General features: G+C 38.7%; 1 protein-coding gene across 10 annotated transcripts in view; it reads left to right on the top strand.

The window, feature by feature from the left end:
* Positions 1-18,405, top strand: part of RALYL (RALY RNA binding protein like) — a 387,555-nt gene that overhangs the window by 321,360 nt on the left and 47,790 nt on the right. For 9 of the 10 annotated variants that reach the window (XM_068933792.1, XM_068933791.1, XM_068933793.1 and 6 more), the window contains one exon: positions 1,891-1,923. The exons of the other annotated variant lie outside the window; for it this stretch is intronic. In XM_068933792.1, the coding sequence (XP_068789893.1) occupies positions 1,891-1,923 (33 nt within the window). The remainder of the gene's footprint in view (positions 1-1,890; positions 1,924-18,405) is intronic. 10 annotated transcript variants of the gene reach the window in all.

Genomic DNA, 18,405 nt, shown 5'->3' with positions numbered 1-18,405 from the left:
TAAAGGCTACATGTTCATTTTTTTTATTCTTCATAATGCAGTACTCTCAAAGTTTAGCATAATACAGAACTTTTGCATCACTTTTACATCAAGTAACATCTCAAAATAGTTTAGTGGGAAATTTTCTTTTAATATTTTTATGAAGGACTCTAAAGTCACATTCTAATGGTCCTAATGAATAGGTGACATCAGTAAACGCATTGCAGCCAGGAAGTGCTTCAAAATTAAGGCCAGCCAGTTCCAGGTACAGAAGCAGAAATATTGTATAAAAACGTAGCTGAAGGTACTAAACTGGGGGAAGTGGCTGACATACCAGAGGGCTCTGCTGCGATTCAGAGGGACCTGGACAGGCTGGAGAGGTGGGCGGAGAGGAACCTCATGAAGTCCCACAAGGGCAAGTGCAAGGTCTTGCATGTGGGGAGGAATAACCCCATGCACCAGTACAGGCTTGGTGGGGTGACCTGCTGGAAAGTAGCTCTGCCGAGAAGGACCTGGGAGTGCTGGTGGACAACAAGTTGACCATGAGCCAGCAGTGTGGCCAAGAAGGCCAATGGTATCCTGGGGTGCATTAGGCCAGCAGGTGGAGGGAGGTGATCCTGCCCCTCTCCTCAGCCCTGGGGAGGCCACGTCTGGAGCACCATGTCCGGTTCTGGGCTCCCCACTACAAGAGAGACATGGCACTCCTGGAGAGAGTCCAGCAGAGGGCAACAAAGATCATTGGGGGACTGGAGCATCTCTCCTCTGAAGAAAGGCTGAGGGAGCTGGGCCTGTGTAGCCTGGAGAAGAGAAGACTGAGAGGTGATCTGATCAAGGTGTATAAGTCTCGGGGGGGGGAGGGGGGAATGTCAAGAGGATGGGGCCGGACTCTTCTCCGTGGTGCCCAGCAACAGGACAAGAGGCAACGGGCAGAAACTGAACCACAGGAAGTTCCATCTGAACCTGAGGAAAAACTTCTTGACTGTGAGGGTGACAGAGCACTGGCACAGGTTGCCCCGAGAGGTAGTGGAATCTCCTTCGCTGGAGATATTCAAAACCCTTCTGGATGTGATCCTGGGCAATGTGCTCTAGAGGACCCTGCTTGAGCAGGGGGGTTGAACTAGATGATCTCCAGAGGTCCCTTCCAACCTAAACTATTCTGTGATTCTGTTTGATTTTTTAGATTAGTCCTTGTTGGGTGGAAACTAGTAGCAGGAGAGTCTCCTACTGGTGTGCAGGTGATGCAGCTCCTCGCAGAGACAGCAGCAATAACAGGGAGTTTGAGAGAGTCACTTTCAACAGCTGATTTCAGAACTAGGAATGATTTTTAGTCAAACTAGTAGCATCTAGCCTTCAGCGCAATGCTGATCACGGCATATCTGCCAGAAATTCCCAGGAATAAGCATAGGTCATGTTAAAAAATCAGAGGATGTTGGAAAGCAAGTAAAATGGGTGTGGAGGCCCTCAGTTCAGTAAAATACTATGACTCAAACTTAATTTATGTTTAAAGTAAAAAAAAACATTAAAGAGTATCGTTTTGAATCAGAGCCATCAAGAACTGAAAAGAATTGAATTCACTTGTAAAGTGAAGAAAAGGACAAAGTATTACTTATTCGCTTTAGCCTTTCCGTGTAAATATCTGCAGAAGTCAGCTGAGTTTATGAAATTTTAAGACTCTAAGTTTACTGCTTTTAAAATTATTTGATCCCTAAGCCAAAGTTAGGGAAACACTTTTTTTCCAGTCTAACTCCTGGCATAATGGATCAGGTCCTTTTTTAGTCTTCTATTGTTGTCAGATTGCATATTGTTCATCAAATAAATTGGATACTGAGAGTAGCTGTTTTAAATTCATCATAAAAATGTTCTGAAATACTCTCTCTATATATTTTAAAACTTATACTATTTATTTGACAGACTTGAATCAAAAGAACCTTTCCTGTCCGTTGGGTAAGTAAGCATATTTATGTATTTCAACCATTATGCAGTATAATTGTGGTATTATGTTGACAGAAACATCCTGTTTCAATGCTATGCTTATTTACTATACCCACATCTTGTTTCAATGGTATAGTTATTTACTATACCTAAGCTTAGAAAAAGCATATATCAATTGATAAAGTCGACAGTCCTGGGTATCTCCCTTCTGGGTATCTCCCAAAAAGTATGTTTTGTCTCTATTGACTAACTAAAATTTGTGCTGAAAGAAATGTAGTGGTGAAGTGTTGCATTGACAGGCAGCTGTTTTTTTATTTTATTTTCACTGTTTTTTCAATCAGAAACCATTTCAAATATTGTCTATGCCAGTTGCCCATGCCAATAAACAAAGATTTGATAATACCTTTTCAAAGTAAAATTTTCAATTACATTTTAATAACAGAAAACCATTAGATTCATAAAATTGAAATATTCATTAGTTTAACTATAGATCACATTTCTACTGATTTATGTATTAAATACAGCTTCTGACTTCATAGTCTCATAGCCACTTAGTTATGCGTTCTATGATGATTAATTCATCTTTTCTGAAATGCTGTTTTTAAATGGGTTATATTCTGGAAAAATAACATTTCTTGGTAAAATGTAGTCCATTCAGTATATTAAAGATATGTATGTGTGTTTTACTTCTGAGCCTGGAGTTCACTTTTCATAAATCATTTGGCCTTTAGCTTCTTTCTTTAAAACTTTCCTGACTCACTTTATCCTTCTTCCTTCACTCTCAGTTCATTTTTCTTCAGAAATGTATATTCTTTACCTCTCTTCGTTTTCATCTTTACTGTTCACAGCACCATATGTTTTGTCCAGCTAAGAACATAAACAGCAGACAAAAGTTCTAAATGCAAACAGGTCAATTAAGGGTTAATTCTACCACATAATTGTTAGTAACTTCCAAGCTGCAGAATTAACACTGAAGCTACTTCAGGCCCAGAAGTGCATATTAAAAATAATAAAGAAAGGAAGAGTATCAGTTACGAACAGAGAAACTCCACAAAGCAACATAAGCAGGACTGAGATATGTCCTTGTAGCATAAATGTAACTTTGAATTGTTTGATCATATTTTGAATTAAATGCTTACTGTTTCTACTTTTTAGCAGCTCAAAACATTGAAAAATAAGTGAAATGGTGGTCTGATTTGGGGCGATGAAGGGGCTGCACTTTTGTTTTGCATACTTTGAAATGTCTAAATTCATTATGTCAGTCATGTCTGTTATTACCTCTTGTTATTCCATTTTGGAACTTGTTGTATTTAGTTATGTTTGCTGTTAATGTTGTTATTGTTGTTTTTGAGATCTCAGTTCTTGTAATGAGGTCATTATCTGAAAATTTCACATTTAGGATTAAATAAATAAAAGTTTCATGCCATTGTGGCTGAGGAGTAAGCTTGAAAATATAAAAATCCAGGAAGCCAATAAAAAGATAATGGTGGTGTTATTTGTAGCAATTCTAATAGCAGTAACTGCCAAAAAATAATAAATTCTGTATCTATAGTTAATGTCATGATTTAAAGAATTTTGTTAGCAATTTTATGACATTTGAGGTTGAGTACCTACAAGGAAGTATTACATTTTGTTTTGGTTTGTTTTGTTTTTTCTCCATATGACCTGGGTGGTGGCCACTGAATAAATGCACATTACCACCACAAAGCAGTTGTGTGAGACTTTTTGCTCACTGGAACTGGACTCCTCTCAGGAAGTCTAATTTGAATGAAGAGACTCAACCTGTGTGTAAAGCTTCACACTTGAATGTACTCAAAATATTTTTTGCAAGCTCAATAAAGATCATACTTGAAAATGTAAAAGTCACCCCTCGTCTCTGTGCTGCTTTTGTCTTTTACCGTTCCATTTTCTTCACCTCAAAGGAGGGTTTCTGACGGAGGCCAGAATGCTGTGCTGCAAGGAGTGGCCAAAGCAAACACCTACGTGCTTGGTACTGACAGAGACGTGGTCGTCCTAGTCTCACATTAATTTGGGGTTCATTTGTTCAGATGACGAGCTCTCATTCTGAGACCTGTATCTAAAATTTTCACCCAGATTGACAGCTGCAGTCATAAGCATTTTGAAATACAGTAAGTTTTTGTAGGAACAGTACCAACGTGACCTCAATTAGAAAAACTCATGGGTGCCCTTAATGCCTCTTGCAGTTAGAACTGGTCTAAACACCAATCTAAATCACTTTTGGCTGCCTACAGATGATGATCGTGCAAGCCTGCCTTTTGTTTATCACCCTTCTGCAAGAGAGATTTGTTTCCATGTTTTCATTTTACTGCCTCAGGAGGCTAATTACACCTTTTTGTTTTGCCATGACTAAGTGAAGAACTGCTTGGTACTTTTCCATTGCTAATTCTTTTGGTGGGATGGGAGAACAGGAGGTGCAACAGCCCAAGAGCTTGAGATTGCAGCGCTGCACTTGTGCTCTGCCTGCATGTGCTGGCATGGGCTGCTGCAGCCCTCAAGGGAGAGCTCCTCCAGAGAAAAACTGGCTCCCAAATTGGTACAATATCGCTCTCCTCTCAAAAGTGGCCAGCTATAGGGACAAGCAGATCCCATCTCTCGCTGCTGTGGCTTCTCTCTTGATAGCTTCTCAGTTAATAAAAGTTGCGCTTATCCCTTTATCCTCCATTCTAATGCAAAGTGCATTATAATGAAGACAAATTGAGGCACCTTCCCTCCCTATGCAAGACAGGGGGATGATTTGGTTCTTAAATCACTGAAAACTTTTTTAATGCAAGTCTCTAACAGTAGCAATCAGGAGTAAAAATATGTAGAGTATGATTTATTCATATAAAAGTATCTGTATTCAGTGTTATGATTTGGAACTGGAATACAAAGTTGAATTTGAGGCACTTATTGTCTTCCTTTGCCTCTCAGGGGTGGAAATAAAATCCTTAGGGAATAGTGAAACTTTTCTTAACAGTGCTGAAGGCTGAGTGTTAATCTATAGGAGTGCAGGATGCTTCTCCTCACATTTATTATTTCCACGCTTCTGAAGTTTTGTGTCCTGATTCCGCCTTAAAGAGCAACAAAGAGGAGGTTTGGTGACAGTTTCTTTCCTCTTGTGCTAATATAGGGTTAGAATGAAAAATAAGCCAGAAGAATTCATGCCTGGAAGAATTTACCATCAGAGGCTACAACTGTGGACTTACGAATGTGTGTTTAATTTTAAATACTGCTTCCACCAAAGTAAAGGCTACTCATAAGGCATCAAATTAGCTTTATATAGAAGTCTGGAGCATTGAGAACAGGTAGGTCAAGAGGCAGAAAAAACTGGCTAGTGCGAAAAGGCCAAAATAAGAGCCAGCTCATATAAGTTCATCTCCTCTTAGGGCAAAGAATGTATGATAAGTAAAAGAGAGAAAAGCATTCAAAATACCTACAACTTTTAATGATACACATTTGCTATTCATATTTGGAGTTTTAATTTTATAGCAATGATTCACACTTATCTCCTCAACCAAACAGTTACCATTCTTTGTAAAAGGTTAGATTGATAATGCAGTTTCTAACCATTGACCAAGCTATTTCATCGCAGCTGATTTGTGGTAACTATCTCCATGTATAAACTTAACACTTAGTAAATTACAGGTAATACTACATGTAAACTTGTAATGGATCATGAGTCTGAGCCCTAATATTCAAAACTCGTTTTGTAGGACATAGTTATTGCAATGTCTTATAAGACTTATAGTAGTGTTACATGGTCAGGAGGGACCACACTGATTTTGTAGCCCTTTCACACAGTAGGAATCCTTTGAATTAATTCTTACTTGTATTCAACTGTACCTTTTAGAATAGCATCCAGTCTTTATTTTAAAATATCTAGTGGCAGGAAATCCATCACAACCACTGATAATTTCTTCAGGCTTTGAAAAATGTGTGGTATTTGTTAGGTGTCATTTAATAAGATGTCTTACACTGTTTTGTTCAGAAGAGATAAAGAGAGAGAGTAGGAAATAGAGGTTTTTTTTTTTTTTTCCTTTCTGGCTAGTAAGAACTTGGATTCATCTACTGCCAGCTGCAGAGAATGGAATTACTTCTGGATAAGCAAGCTCTTCAGTGTGATTGTCTCTGAAAATGCATGTGTTTTATACATCTGATTGTCAGCTGCAATCTAATCTATTTGTATCTTTTGTGTAGATTTTTTAAAAAATACAATACAGACTGCTGACATTTTCACTTTTTTTTCTTTTTTTTTCGAGATTGGTTGTTTGATGTAAACACTATAAATTTAGGTGGAAGCCCCAGAGAGAGCTGTATGTGAAATTAATGCATTGTATGCATTTATTACATGATGAGCAGTTGTCTATCTGGAGGAAAAGAAGAGGGAGACAGGTAAAATTGGCAATAATTGCTGCATTTTTTGACATTTGACAGTAAAGAGACTAAAGATCTGAGTGAACTATCCCTTCCTTACTAGGGTCCTATTTCTGGAAAGCATATAATCATAAACAACACTGAAAAGCCATATTTTTCATATCACAGCCTAAAGCTGGTACTTTTAGAACGGGTGAAGGAATTTGGAGGAGATTAGCTTTATGAAATGCTTCCCAAAAATAAAAAGTAAAACCGTTTATTTTTTCTCTGGTAGATTTTTTTTGAGAAATCTCTAACTGGAATTGTTATCCATATTTCTTCCCTAAACTACTGAGGTCAGTGGGAGTTTCTTTCCCATGAGACCTTTACATAAGAATGTAAAGTCCTGCACTCAAAGCAGGGGGTAAATGAGCTAAAATTAAACTTGGACTGCTTGCAGGCCCTCTTAGTTTATTAATCAATCCACTTTCAAAATGTGCAAGTTCTTTCAGTTTTCTTTTAATTCATAGTCCTTTATTATTTTTTTTAATAGACACAAAGTTATAATACATGAAGCAGAATGTAGCCAGGTGTCATCTTTTGTACAACAAATGCCGTAAAGTTTCACACCTAGTTATCAGGTAGTATCAAAAAAGCACCAGTGGAAAGGCGCAGACAATATTCCTACTATTTCCACCCAACTCTTGGAGAGAGATAAATATAAAATGATTTTTATTGAGCAGAGTGCAAAATATAAAGGTAAGAGAAGATACCAGAGAAGTATTCCAATACCAATATGAAATGAATAGAATTATAAGCCCCGAAAACAATTATGTAACTCCTGTTCTTATGCGGGCCAAGTATTCAGGGCCTGCGTTTATGTGAGAAGCTTGGGAAGACTCCAGGCTTCCTCCAGGCTCAAGATCGGTGCATCCCTCTGAGGAAGAAGTCAAGCAAAGTGGGCAGGAGACCTGCATGAATGAGCAAGGAACTCCTGGCCAAACTCCAACAGAAGAAGGAAGTGTACAGAATGTGGACAAGGGGACAGGCCACTTGGGAGGAATACAGGGACGTTGTCAGAGTGTGCAGGGATGCGACAAGGAAGGCTAAGGCCCAGTTGGAATCAAATCTGGCAAGGGATGTCAAGCACAACAAGAAGGGGTTCTTCAAATACATCAATAGCAAAAGGAAGACTAGGGAAAACGTAGGTCCGCTGCTGAACGGGGCGGGTGCCCTGGTGACAAAGGATATAGAGAAGGCAGAGTTATTGAATGCTGCCTTTGTTTCAGTCTTCACTGCTAAGGCCAGTCCTGAGGAATTCCAGACCTTGGAGACAAAAGAGGAAGTCTGGAGAAAGGAAGACTCTCCCTTGGTGGAGGAGGATCAGGTTAGAGATCTTTTGTCCAAACTTGACATCCATAAATCCATGGGCCCCGATGGGATGCACCCACGAGTGCTGAGGGAGCTGGCGGATGTTATCGCTAGGCCACTCTCCATCCTCTTGGAAAGGTCCTGGAGATCAGGAGAGATGCCTGAGGACTGGAAGAAAGCCAATGTCACGCCAGTCTTCCAAAAGGGCAAGAAGGAGGAGCCAGGAAACTACAGGCCTGTCAGCCTGACCTCCATCCCTGGAAAGGGGATGGAACAGCTCCTCCTGGAGGTCCTCCCTAAGCATCTGGAGGACAAGAAGGTGATCAGGAGTAGTCAGCATGGATTCACCAAGAGGAATGCATGCTTAACCAACCTGATAGCCTTCTCTGGTGGAATGACTTACTGGGTAGATGAGGGACGAGCAGTGGATGTTGTCTGCCTGGACTTCAGCAAGGCTTTGGACACTGTCTCCCATCACATCCTTGTAGGTAAACTCAGCAAATGTGGGCTAGATGAGTGGATGGTGAGGTGGATTGAGAACTGGCTGGATGGCCGAGCTCAGAGGGTTGTGGTCAGTGGTGCAAGGTCTAGCTGGAGGCCTGAGGCTAGTGGTGTCCCCCCGGGGTCAGTCCTGGGTCCTGTCTTGTTCAATGTATTCATCAATGACCTGGAGGAAGGGACAGAGTGCACCCTCAGCAGGTTTGCTGATGATACTAAATTGGGGGGGAGAGGCTGACACACCAGAGGGCTGTGCTGCCCTTCAGAGGGACCTGGACAGGCTGGAGAGGTGGGCGGAGAGGAACCTCATGAAGTCCCACAAGGGCAAGTGCAAGGTCCTGCATGTGGGGAGGAATAACCCCATGCACCAGTACAGGCTGGGGGTTGACCTGCTGGAAAGTAGCTCTGCCGAGAAGGACCTGGGAGTGCTGGTGGACAACGAGTTGACTATGAGCCAGTAGTGTGCCCTTGTGGCCAAGAAGGCCAATGGTCTCCTGGGGTGCATGAGGCAGAGTGTTGCCAGCAGGTGGAGGGAGGTGATCCTGCCCCTCTCCTCAGCCCTGGGGAGGCCTCCCCTGGAGTACTGTGTCCAGTTCTGGGCTCCCCACTACAAGAGAGACATGGCACTGCTGGAGAGAGTCCAGCGGAGGGCTACAAAGATCATTGGGGGACTGGAGCATCTCTCCTCTGAAGAAAGGCTGAGGGAGCTGGGCCTGTGTAGCCTGGAGAAGAGAAGACTGAGAGGTGATCTGATCAAGGTGTATAAGTCTCGGGGGGGGGGGGGGAGGGGGGAATGTCAAGAGGATGGGGCCGGACTCTTCTCCGTGGTGCCCAGCAACAGGACAAGAGGCAACGGGCAGAAACTGAACCACAGGAAGTTCCATCTGAACCTGAGGAAAAACTTCTTGACTGTGAGGGTGACAGAGCACTGGCACAGGTTGCCCCGAGAGGTAGTGGAATCTCCTTCACTGGAGATATTCAAAACCCTTCTGGATGTGATCCTGGGCAATGTGCTCTAGAGGACCCTGCTTGAGCAGGGAGGTTGGACTAGATGATCTCCAGAGGTCCCTTCCAACCTAAACGATTCTGTGATTCTGTGACTGAATGCTCTTGAAGATTATTTGTACTCTTTGTTTATAGAGAGGCAATAATTTCTTATGCTTTCAAACTCTCAGGCTGTGTGGCTTAGATAGGAAGCAGTAATTTTATATTTGCAGGGAATAGCCTCCAAAAAAGTCAAGCTTTGAATTATATGTGTGGATTAGCCTGGAGGTTACAAGGAGGAGTCAGGAGATTGCAAAGGCTCTGTGTGTGGCAAGACATCCTGGGTAGTTCCCAGAGAGACAGGATTTATGGGAGGATAGCTAATATGGAAAGCTGGGGATCCTCGTGTAGAAGATGCTGAGAACTGTACAGTTTAATTTCAAGCAGTGATACACGTTTCTTCCAACAGCTTACCATACTCATAAGGATTGACCTTTTCTATAATTGTCTATTTTCAATTACTATAGGATTCTGAAATAGTGGATGGACATTACTCTTTTATAAATTTATAAAAAACTTTTTGCTTACAGATCTCTGCAGAAGAGATTGTGAACTCACAATAATAATAGTGGTGATCCACTTGCATTTGCTGCATCTTCTGGTGTTTTTGTGTCATTTCTCATTGTTTAAAGAACCTAGATTATATATTTTTCTACTCATCTTAATCTAAGTATTTTATGGTTATTCTTTTTCTCTGATCTTTTTCATTCTACTCAATTTCCACTTCTATACATACATAAAAATGTACATTACAAAGAAATTAAACTAATACATTTAGCAATTTTTTTTTCCCTAATTCTATTAACTTTTATTATCAACAATCTCAACAAATATGCACCTTGGCAAATACCTCTTCCTCTCTCTGACCTTAATAACATTAGTAAAAATGTGCTTCATAATTGGAAAAGGCAACAGAGCATATGATCTCTTTTTTTCTCTTCTAGTTTTTCTATCTGCCTTTCCCTTTTATTTACTGTCTTTTATTTCCATTATCCAAGACTATCCCTTCATTTCTGTTTCTGGATAAACCTAGACAGGTCATTCATGTTTCAAGTTAATGTCAAAAGATTTTCCAGTACAGAATATCTGTGGTCTCACAGGCAGTCTCCCTAGAGGCAGGATGCTTTTTAAGGGAGACTAATGTGTAAAGGAAGATTTTAGAAGGAAAAGTCAGGAGGATAAAGCATTCTAGAGGGAAAAATGGAAGGAAATAAGCAAGGACACAGGATAAAAAGAACTGGAAGAAAAGTCTGAGGAAAAAGGACGATGCAAAGAATAAACAGAGGGGTATTGTCTTATAACGGAAAATGGAGATAACGGTAGATAATATTTACTGGATATATTTTAATCTTATTGATGTTTGACCCAAATAGTAGAAACTATTTGAATTAGGAGTCAGTGAAAATAGCGTTTGCAGACGTCTATGTTAGCTCAATGCATCCTTTCTTACTTCTGAGAAGTTAACACAGCATTTAGCCCTCAGCAGTCTCTGTGGGCTGCAGTGGTAATGAATAGACTGTTCTGGCAAGCCAACAGGCATGTGAAACAATTTCATAAACAAGATCTAGTTCCTTACTCACAGGAACACCTCTGGAAATTATTGAGATCATTTTTCATCCTTAGTATGGCTATTGCAAGCCATACCTGTATTTTCACAGGTTTCTAGATCATTAGGAAAAAAGTTTTAATTTAATATCTTCCTCCTTTATGAATTTATTGAAAGGTATAATAACTTTGAAATTTATTATTTTGAAGTTTTGGGGCTAATTTCAAATTTACGAACATGCTGTTCAGACCAATTAACCTGTACTTGCCCATTGCTGTTCTGCATGTGTCGCTACTACTTATGTATGATAGTAACATTTGAGACCTCACTTAATATTAAGTACTCAGTATATTAGGCTTTGTACAAATATTCAGAGATGATCTGATGCTGTTCCCTGTGATTCTACATTTGAAAGTAGCTTAATATTTTTCAATAACAGGTGAAATCTGAGATTTGTCCATCTACCAAACATACTACCTACAGTAGTGCCAGAGGAGGAAGATGGGAGAGCAAAGAGAAATATAAGTTTAGAAAGCCAAACCATAGGAAGACAAGCTCCTATGTTAGCTTTTATGTGGAAGTCAGCTCCCCACCCTTCTGCAGTTTCTTGAAAAAGAGATCTACTCCTTAGGAGGTTAATCAACCATGATCACACCAGCAGTCAGCAAGTACCCTTGCTTCAGAAGTTATTGCTTCAGACTAGCCTCTATATACATTGAAATGGCTAGGTGCTTTAAACTTTGACATTCTCTTAAGAAGTTCCATCAAGAGCACCACCACAGATGCTGATTTAGCTTTTTTCTCTTCTTATCTTTCTGTTTCTAAAGAACAAAGCACATCTAAAACAGTGCTGAACATGCAGGCCAATTGGCTAGGCTGAGTCAGGAGGAAGAGAATTAGGGAGACAGAAGAAAGAAGATACTATTACCTAGAGTTTTTTTAATATACATTTTGTCTTTACAATTTAAAACTATGAAACATCAAAAAAAGAACAAAACCTGTTTTCCTGGCTATCCATATGTTCTCACTGCTGTATGTATGTACCCCTTGAGTTAAAAAGAGACTGTCTCCTCTCTTCCCTGTCCTAGGCGTTGTGTTGAGGGGGAAAGTATGATTTCCTGTAATACGTAAAGATAAGGGTTATTACTGTGCATAGTGTTGGTAAGAGAGATGGATTTTTTTTTATTATTCTATACTCTTTTTTACCTTGAGCATTTCACTAAAGTGTTGTGTCCCACAAGTAGTTGCTTCACCAGAGCTGTGAATGTGGAAAGAATGGAATATGTTCCCCAGAGAGGCTGCAGGATCTCCATCCACGAGCATTTCAAGACTCAGATCGGCAAAGCCACAGCTGACCCAATCTTGTGCTGGATATAGTGGTGCAGAAGTCACTTTAGCTTAGACGTGTGGCAGTGTATAGTGATACTTTTAGCCAATGACCCCAATACATGGGCCTAGTTCTTGTGAAATCCAGAGTACTGTTGACTCAAAGCAAATTGGAGATCCTGTTTCCCTTTTATTATTTTTTAAAGTTTGTTTTTAAAAGGTATCAAGCTTCAGGCTAGCAGCCATTATATATCTTTAGTGCTGTTCTGTCAATGGCCTTGTGTATGATACTAAGGAACAATAACTCACACCTCACCCTATTGCATTGTACAGCTGTACACTAGCATACTGCAGTATACCCCTTATTAGAAATAAAACAAAACCAAGATACGCCCTGATGCTGGGCAAGATTTCAGCTAGTAAGATGGCATCATTTTGTAGTTTGATTTCTATGAATTTAGCTTATTCTGAGAGTTGAAGCTGAGTCCAGGGACACCAGATCTCATTTACAGATCACTTCACAACTATATTAGTATAATGTCTTCACACATTTTAATTTGACATGAAGCAGAGTTTGTGGTTTCTGGTATTTAGGTTCACATTCAGACCAGAAACTGCCCAAGTAGCAGAAAAATGCTGTTGATTTTAAGGAGTGTCTTGATTTTGGTACTTTTTTTTTTACCTTAGTTATAATTATGAGCTGAAGTTCAGAGCAATCTGCATTTATCCATCGAGTTTTGGGAATTTTTTCAGGGTCACCTTGGGTTCTTGGAATACTTTATCATTCTAAAAGGCCAAATTACACCTTTGGTGACATCTGTTATAAACATTGTTATCAGGGTTTACACAAAGGTGTAATGTGTTGTAACAATTTTACTGTTGAAGTATACCAAAAATAAATAGGAGTTCAGGTCACATTGTATGTTGCCACTACTGTGCTAAGAGAAATAAAGAAGAATAAAGTACTAGAAATTTTTTGGTAAAATCTTCAGCTTTTTTTCTGGATTCATACAGGGATAGGTTTTGTTCAGTAAAACGAAGGCATTTTTTCACAACCACATACTAGAGCAGAATTAAAAATCTGAATATGTGCCTTAAATGTGAAGGAGGACAAATCAGAGTGGAACTGTCATGAATGACCAGCAACTGCTAGTTCACATTGCCATGGTAGTCACTGTGTAGCTAAAGTATATGCTTAATTTTAACAGTATATATCCATTTATAACAAATGTAAAGTTATTGGATTTTGTTTCTTTTTTTTGTAAGTTGTCTCTGATGCTTTCTATAAAAATAATCTTTCTGAACTCTCTGACCATTGGATCCTGAAGCCCATACTCTCCAGGGTAACAACAGGAGGCTGAATCAGCCATCATCCTGTAGCTCCTCATGTCAAACATTGTTCATAACCAGTTAGATAACCACCAGAAAGTACTTGTAAGTCTCAACATATTAGAAATTTTAGCAAAATCAGTTATTTACCCTGAAGTACCTACTACGCATGTCCTTTTTTTCTCTCTTGCCATCTAAATCAAGGGACAGAAACCACAGACAAGTTTTCAGGAGCACTGTGAACATCAAATAGTCAAAATGAAAAATTACCAACTTTCAGACAATATTTTTTCTGTCAACTATTTGTCGAGACTTGAAAATAGTGAACATCACAGAAATCAGGATCAATACACAAAGGAGGAAGAGTGAAACATTTCTCAAATAATCCAACTCATCCTGTGGATCTATCTTCCTTTTTTTATAGTGCAAGAGGATATGGGGTAGAAATGAGAGTTACATCTTCTGTGACAATGAAATTAGTGAAGCAAAACTGGAGGATGTTAGTGCAGCTTATTTGCAGTGTGACACTATGTCCCAGTATTCATATCTCTTTAGCAGAGATAGTGAAAGGCATTGAATAAGGCTCTATTTCTTTGTAAAATTAATCTTTTTATGCACGTGCACACATACATATGCACATATATATTTATTATGATTATACTTTAAATCTGGAATCAAATATCATTCGGTTTCAACCAGACCTTATCTGGGCATCAGTCATTAGGTGTATTTCATGTTCTGGCTAGTATTTTATAGGCTATAAAACTGTCTTGCTGCACATAGCATTCATACAAAAATAATATACCAGCCATGTAAGTCCTGTAAGGGTGAGTAACGGTACTGTGGTTTTACTAGGAGAAGGCAAAAAATGTATGAGGGGAGTTCAGTAAGCAGGTAAAGGGGGAGAGGAGAGAGGAAAGGCAAAAATTGTATGAGGGGAGTTCAGTAAGCAGGTAAAGGGGGAGAGGAGAGAGGGAGAAGGACTTCAGCAGTTTTAATTCTTTACAGAGTCTTGTTTCTGGAAGAGACGCTGGAGGCAATTTTGAGAAGTAACTTGTTATGGTAGCTTAATTCAATAGACTATAAAAAAACAAATTTACCTATGGTGTGTCTGTACTGTTAGCTTCTAATGTGCATTACCTAGAGTGATAAAAAATTTGAAATGAAACTTTCTATAGAAGTTGCAATGATGCATACCGGGGCAAGCTCTAATCTGACAGGAGAGAACCACTCTGTTCCAAGCCTGTGACCATATAATATAGGGACACATGCTGCAGAAAATGGTAACAATGGAAGCGTAAATCTGCCTGAGCCCTCTTTCATGTTGTCATCTTCTTGACATCTGAAATGTTATGAAATGAATATGTGTGGAAGACAAAAGATGGATACACTGGTCATTTTCTAAGAACCATGATGATCACTGTATCTTAATTAAGAGTGAGGAATATCTTTCCAGATGAGAGGCTGAATATATTAATATTGCATTTTTATATATGTGGAATAATTTGTGCCAGGGTTGAGAAGACTAAAGAAGCATTTATAAATGTTGTTATCAAGCAGGACAAAAAAACGTATTAAATTCGAGTGTTGTAGCCATTGAATGAAGTGTCTTATATATAAACATTCATATTAAGTTCTTAATATACAATTACAACAATCTAACGGAACTTGCCTACCTGCTGCAAGCGAGTTGTCAAAACGTAAATCTTTGTAACTGCTTCCTGAGAGCTTAAAATAATTGTATGAATGACACTGCAGATAAGATTCTGTAGCATCTGAGGAGGGAAAGGAGGACGAGGAGGACATCACATAAAATACATACTGAACTACCCCACTTTATTTATGTATTTATTTTAAGTACAGTAGTTAGACTGTAGATCATTAAGTTAACTTCAGTGATGCTACTGTGTGAAACATTGCAATATGCAACTTGCAAAATGTAACTGCTGCATTTTAAGGAGCATATAACTGGAAAAAAAAAAAAAAAGCAGAGTAAATCTGAAACTAAAAATGTAACCTAATTGAATTATGCATTGAATATATTCTTCAAAAAATCTTGTGCAAGGAAAAGAAGAAATGATAGTGTCCGGTGCACTCCCAGCAGAGCAAGCCCTTACACAGTTGAGGTGAACAGAAAGAAACACTCTTAACTAGAGTAAAGCAGAGAAGCGCTGTTTTCCCTACATACTCAGGAAGACAGGAGCACAATCACTTTGGGAAACTTGAGAAAGGTTCCTCCTTAAGCAGAAAAGAAATTCCAGTTGAGTTGTTTCTCCTCAAAACTGGCAGCCACAGAGCCCCAGTTCTTTACAAAGTTATCCCAGCTCACCAGTATAGGCAGGAAAATATGTCTAAATACTCTCTGGGCATGCTGACCCTGAACTAGGTTGCAGAGTCTAAGGGACCAGCTTGCAATTTAGCTGAAATACTAGAACAGGCAAAATCCTTATGGGGATTCTCTATGCGGAATAATGTCCTTTGCAAATTAAAAATGATCTGTAGAAAGGTTAGAGCTAGATAAGTCATACCCTCTTAGAATAACTGGGTGACAAGAAATCAGGAGCTTGACCATATGTCTGCAAATGTATATGAAAACTACAATGCCAATACTATGAGAAGTTACCATGCTGTTTTGCCACAAGCACCTAAATGAGTTACCTGGGACAAAAATCCTCTTTCATTTATGAAGCAAAATATAATTGAAGTATCATGATTTATGTGTAAGATAAATGATTATATCTGATCCCTAGTTTTCAACAGCTTTATTCTGGATTTACAGGGAAGGAGTTCAGCATAGTGACATTTGAATTCCCTTCTGTAAATCAGAAGATCTTTGCCTATTTTTTTTTTATTACCTTAAAGAAAATAAAGCTTACTTTCTTCACTGTGTATTTAGAAAGTGAATTGATACATGCCCTTCCAGATGCACAGATTTGTCAGAAATCAAGAAAAGTGTAGTTAGCATACATCTAGAGGATACACAACTGATTGTATAATGTAAAACTATCTTGTCCGCTCATCTCTATCAAGACTGGAATTGAATCTGGTCCTGCACTCAGTTGTGGAGGCATCACCTTTTTATCATATGCCCTTCCCACCTTGGAGAAACAAGCAGAATGTCTTGTCTCAGCCAAATATATTCAGGACACTGACAATAACAGCCTTGTTTATGTTTCCACTTTGCTCGTTTAAACCATGAGTTACTCCATTCAAGTGAATTAAATTGCGTCAGTAAGCTTAGTGTAAAAGAGAACCAAATTAAATTTAATTTAAACCTTCCTGACAGTTTGAAGGCGGGACGAGAGAGGAGAGCATGTGTTGCAATTCCCTAGAAATATTTTTTTTCTCTACATGAACTCTAACATTGTCATATTGTAATTAATTAATCCTTTGTGAACTGTGCTTTTCTATTTCATTCAGTGCTTCTAAGAGTGCTCCTCTGGAGAATACATAAAGTTGTCAGAGATGAGTTTTTGTAATCTTAAGTGGTTAATCTTGCAACTCCAGTGCTACCACTGTGATTTTAGATTATCCATCTAGTGTTCTGTGAAATGCTGTGGAAACGTTTCCAACCCATCACTTATTCCTACACCTGTCAATGACAGTCTTCTGTGCTTGTCAAACCAAGTTAAATGGCATTCCTGCAATGTATACAACATTACCAATAAATTGGATAATCAATCACTTGTGTGTGATTTGACAGTAGTGCCTTGAATACACTGAATTTAAAACACATTTTTAAGAGGTGGGACTCATTGCTCTTGTACTAAGAAAAAAAAAAAAACTGTATGGATGTCAAGAATTTCCCAGCCACTCTATACAATTAAAGGACACCTTGGGAAATGGTTAGACCATTTGACACTGGAAAGCTTTTTCATTACCTTGGTATAATATGTTCCCATGGGAAACGTAAGTAATTGGAGATTACATTAGATGAGGGGGAAAATAGTTTAATAGCAGGGGGAGAAAGGACAGGGAGACATTAAGTAGATTTATTTTGGTTTCTGAAAGTAGAAAAGATAAAATGCAGTATTTTGTTTCTAAAAAGTATCACATCAGCAGTGCTAAGCATAGACTGTGCCTGCCTCCACAGTAAGTATTTCTAATTCATAGTACTTCTAATACCTAGCACTTATGCTGCATAGAAAATTGTTTGGGCTAAATGTTACTTTGAACTCCCTGCATTACTTGCGCCTGTTTGACTGCCCAAAACATCTCTCAGGCCAGCTGGTTCTCCAGGTCTGAATATTAAACTTGATGTTTTTGCTATCCCGTGCTTTAAAAGCTTTACTTAATTCTCTACACAAAAGTGTCTAAGTGACTTACTTGCCTAACTCTATATATCCAGCTTTGAATATTTGCACAAGTTTTACCCAAAATTCCTGCTGGCAAGTAAGTTCAATAGTTTCCCAAAAATACATTTCATTACGAAAATAGTTTTGGGGAGAGAGAAAGAGGGTAAAGAAAAAATAAATCTGAATTTGGAATAAAATAGCCTACTTATATTGCAAATGAGTTCTGCCTAGCCTCTGTAGAAAGTTACTTTAATGGGTGCCAGAAATTGAGTACCATATGTCAGACAACTCGTTAAATACATATATGACTTGCTTAGACAAAGCATACCTCTTTGGATTACACTCACCACATACTTGTCAGTTTGGCAAGGAAAATTCTCCACATACATTACCACATCCCTTTCTGTGCCTTTTAATACCTGATTCCACACTTCTCCCACACCCCCATCTGAAAAATAAATAAATAAATGAAATGAAACGAAATAAAATAAAATAAAATAAAATAAAATAAAGAAGCTCAAAATGCTATCTTGCATTTATGAATTAAAAGAACAAATAGAATTAGGAAAATACTTTTATTAACTTGTGGTTGCAGAGCTATGATGAAAATTGATCAGTAATTTAAACTTATAAATTATAGGTTATCTTTAATTACTTTGGCATTTTGAAACAAATGATTGGGGGTTTTGATGGTAATTTTTTTTGTTCTAACCATGGCTATTTAACCTGGTA

Source organism: Struthio camelus, chromosome 2, assembly GCF_040807025.1.
Source record: "Struthio camelus isolate bStrCam1 chromosome 2, bStrCam1.hap1, whole genome shotgun sequence".
Lineage (NCBI taxonomy): Eukaryota > Metazoa > Chordata > Aves > Struthioniformes > Struthionidae > Struthio > Struthio camelus.
The sequence above is the reverse complement of the archived record's forward strand: the minus strand, read 5'-3'. Positions and strand labels throughout refer to the sequence as shown.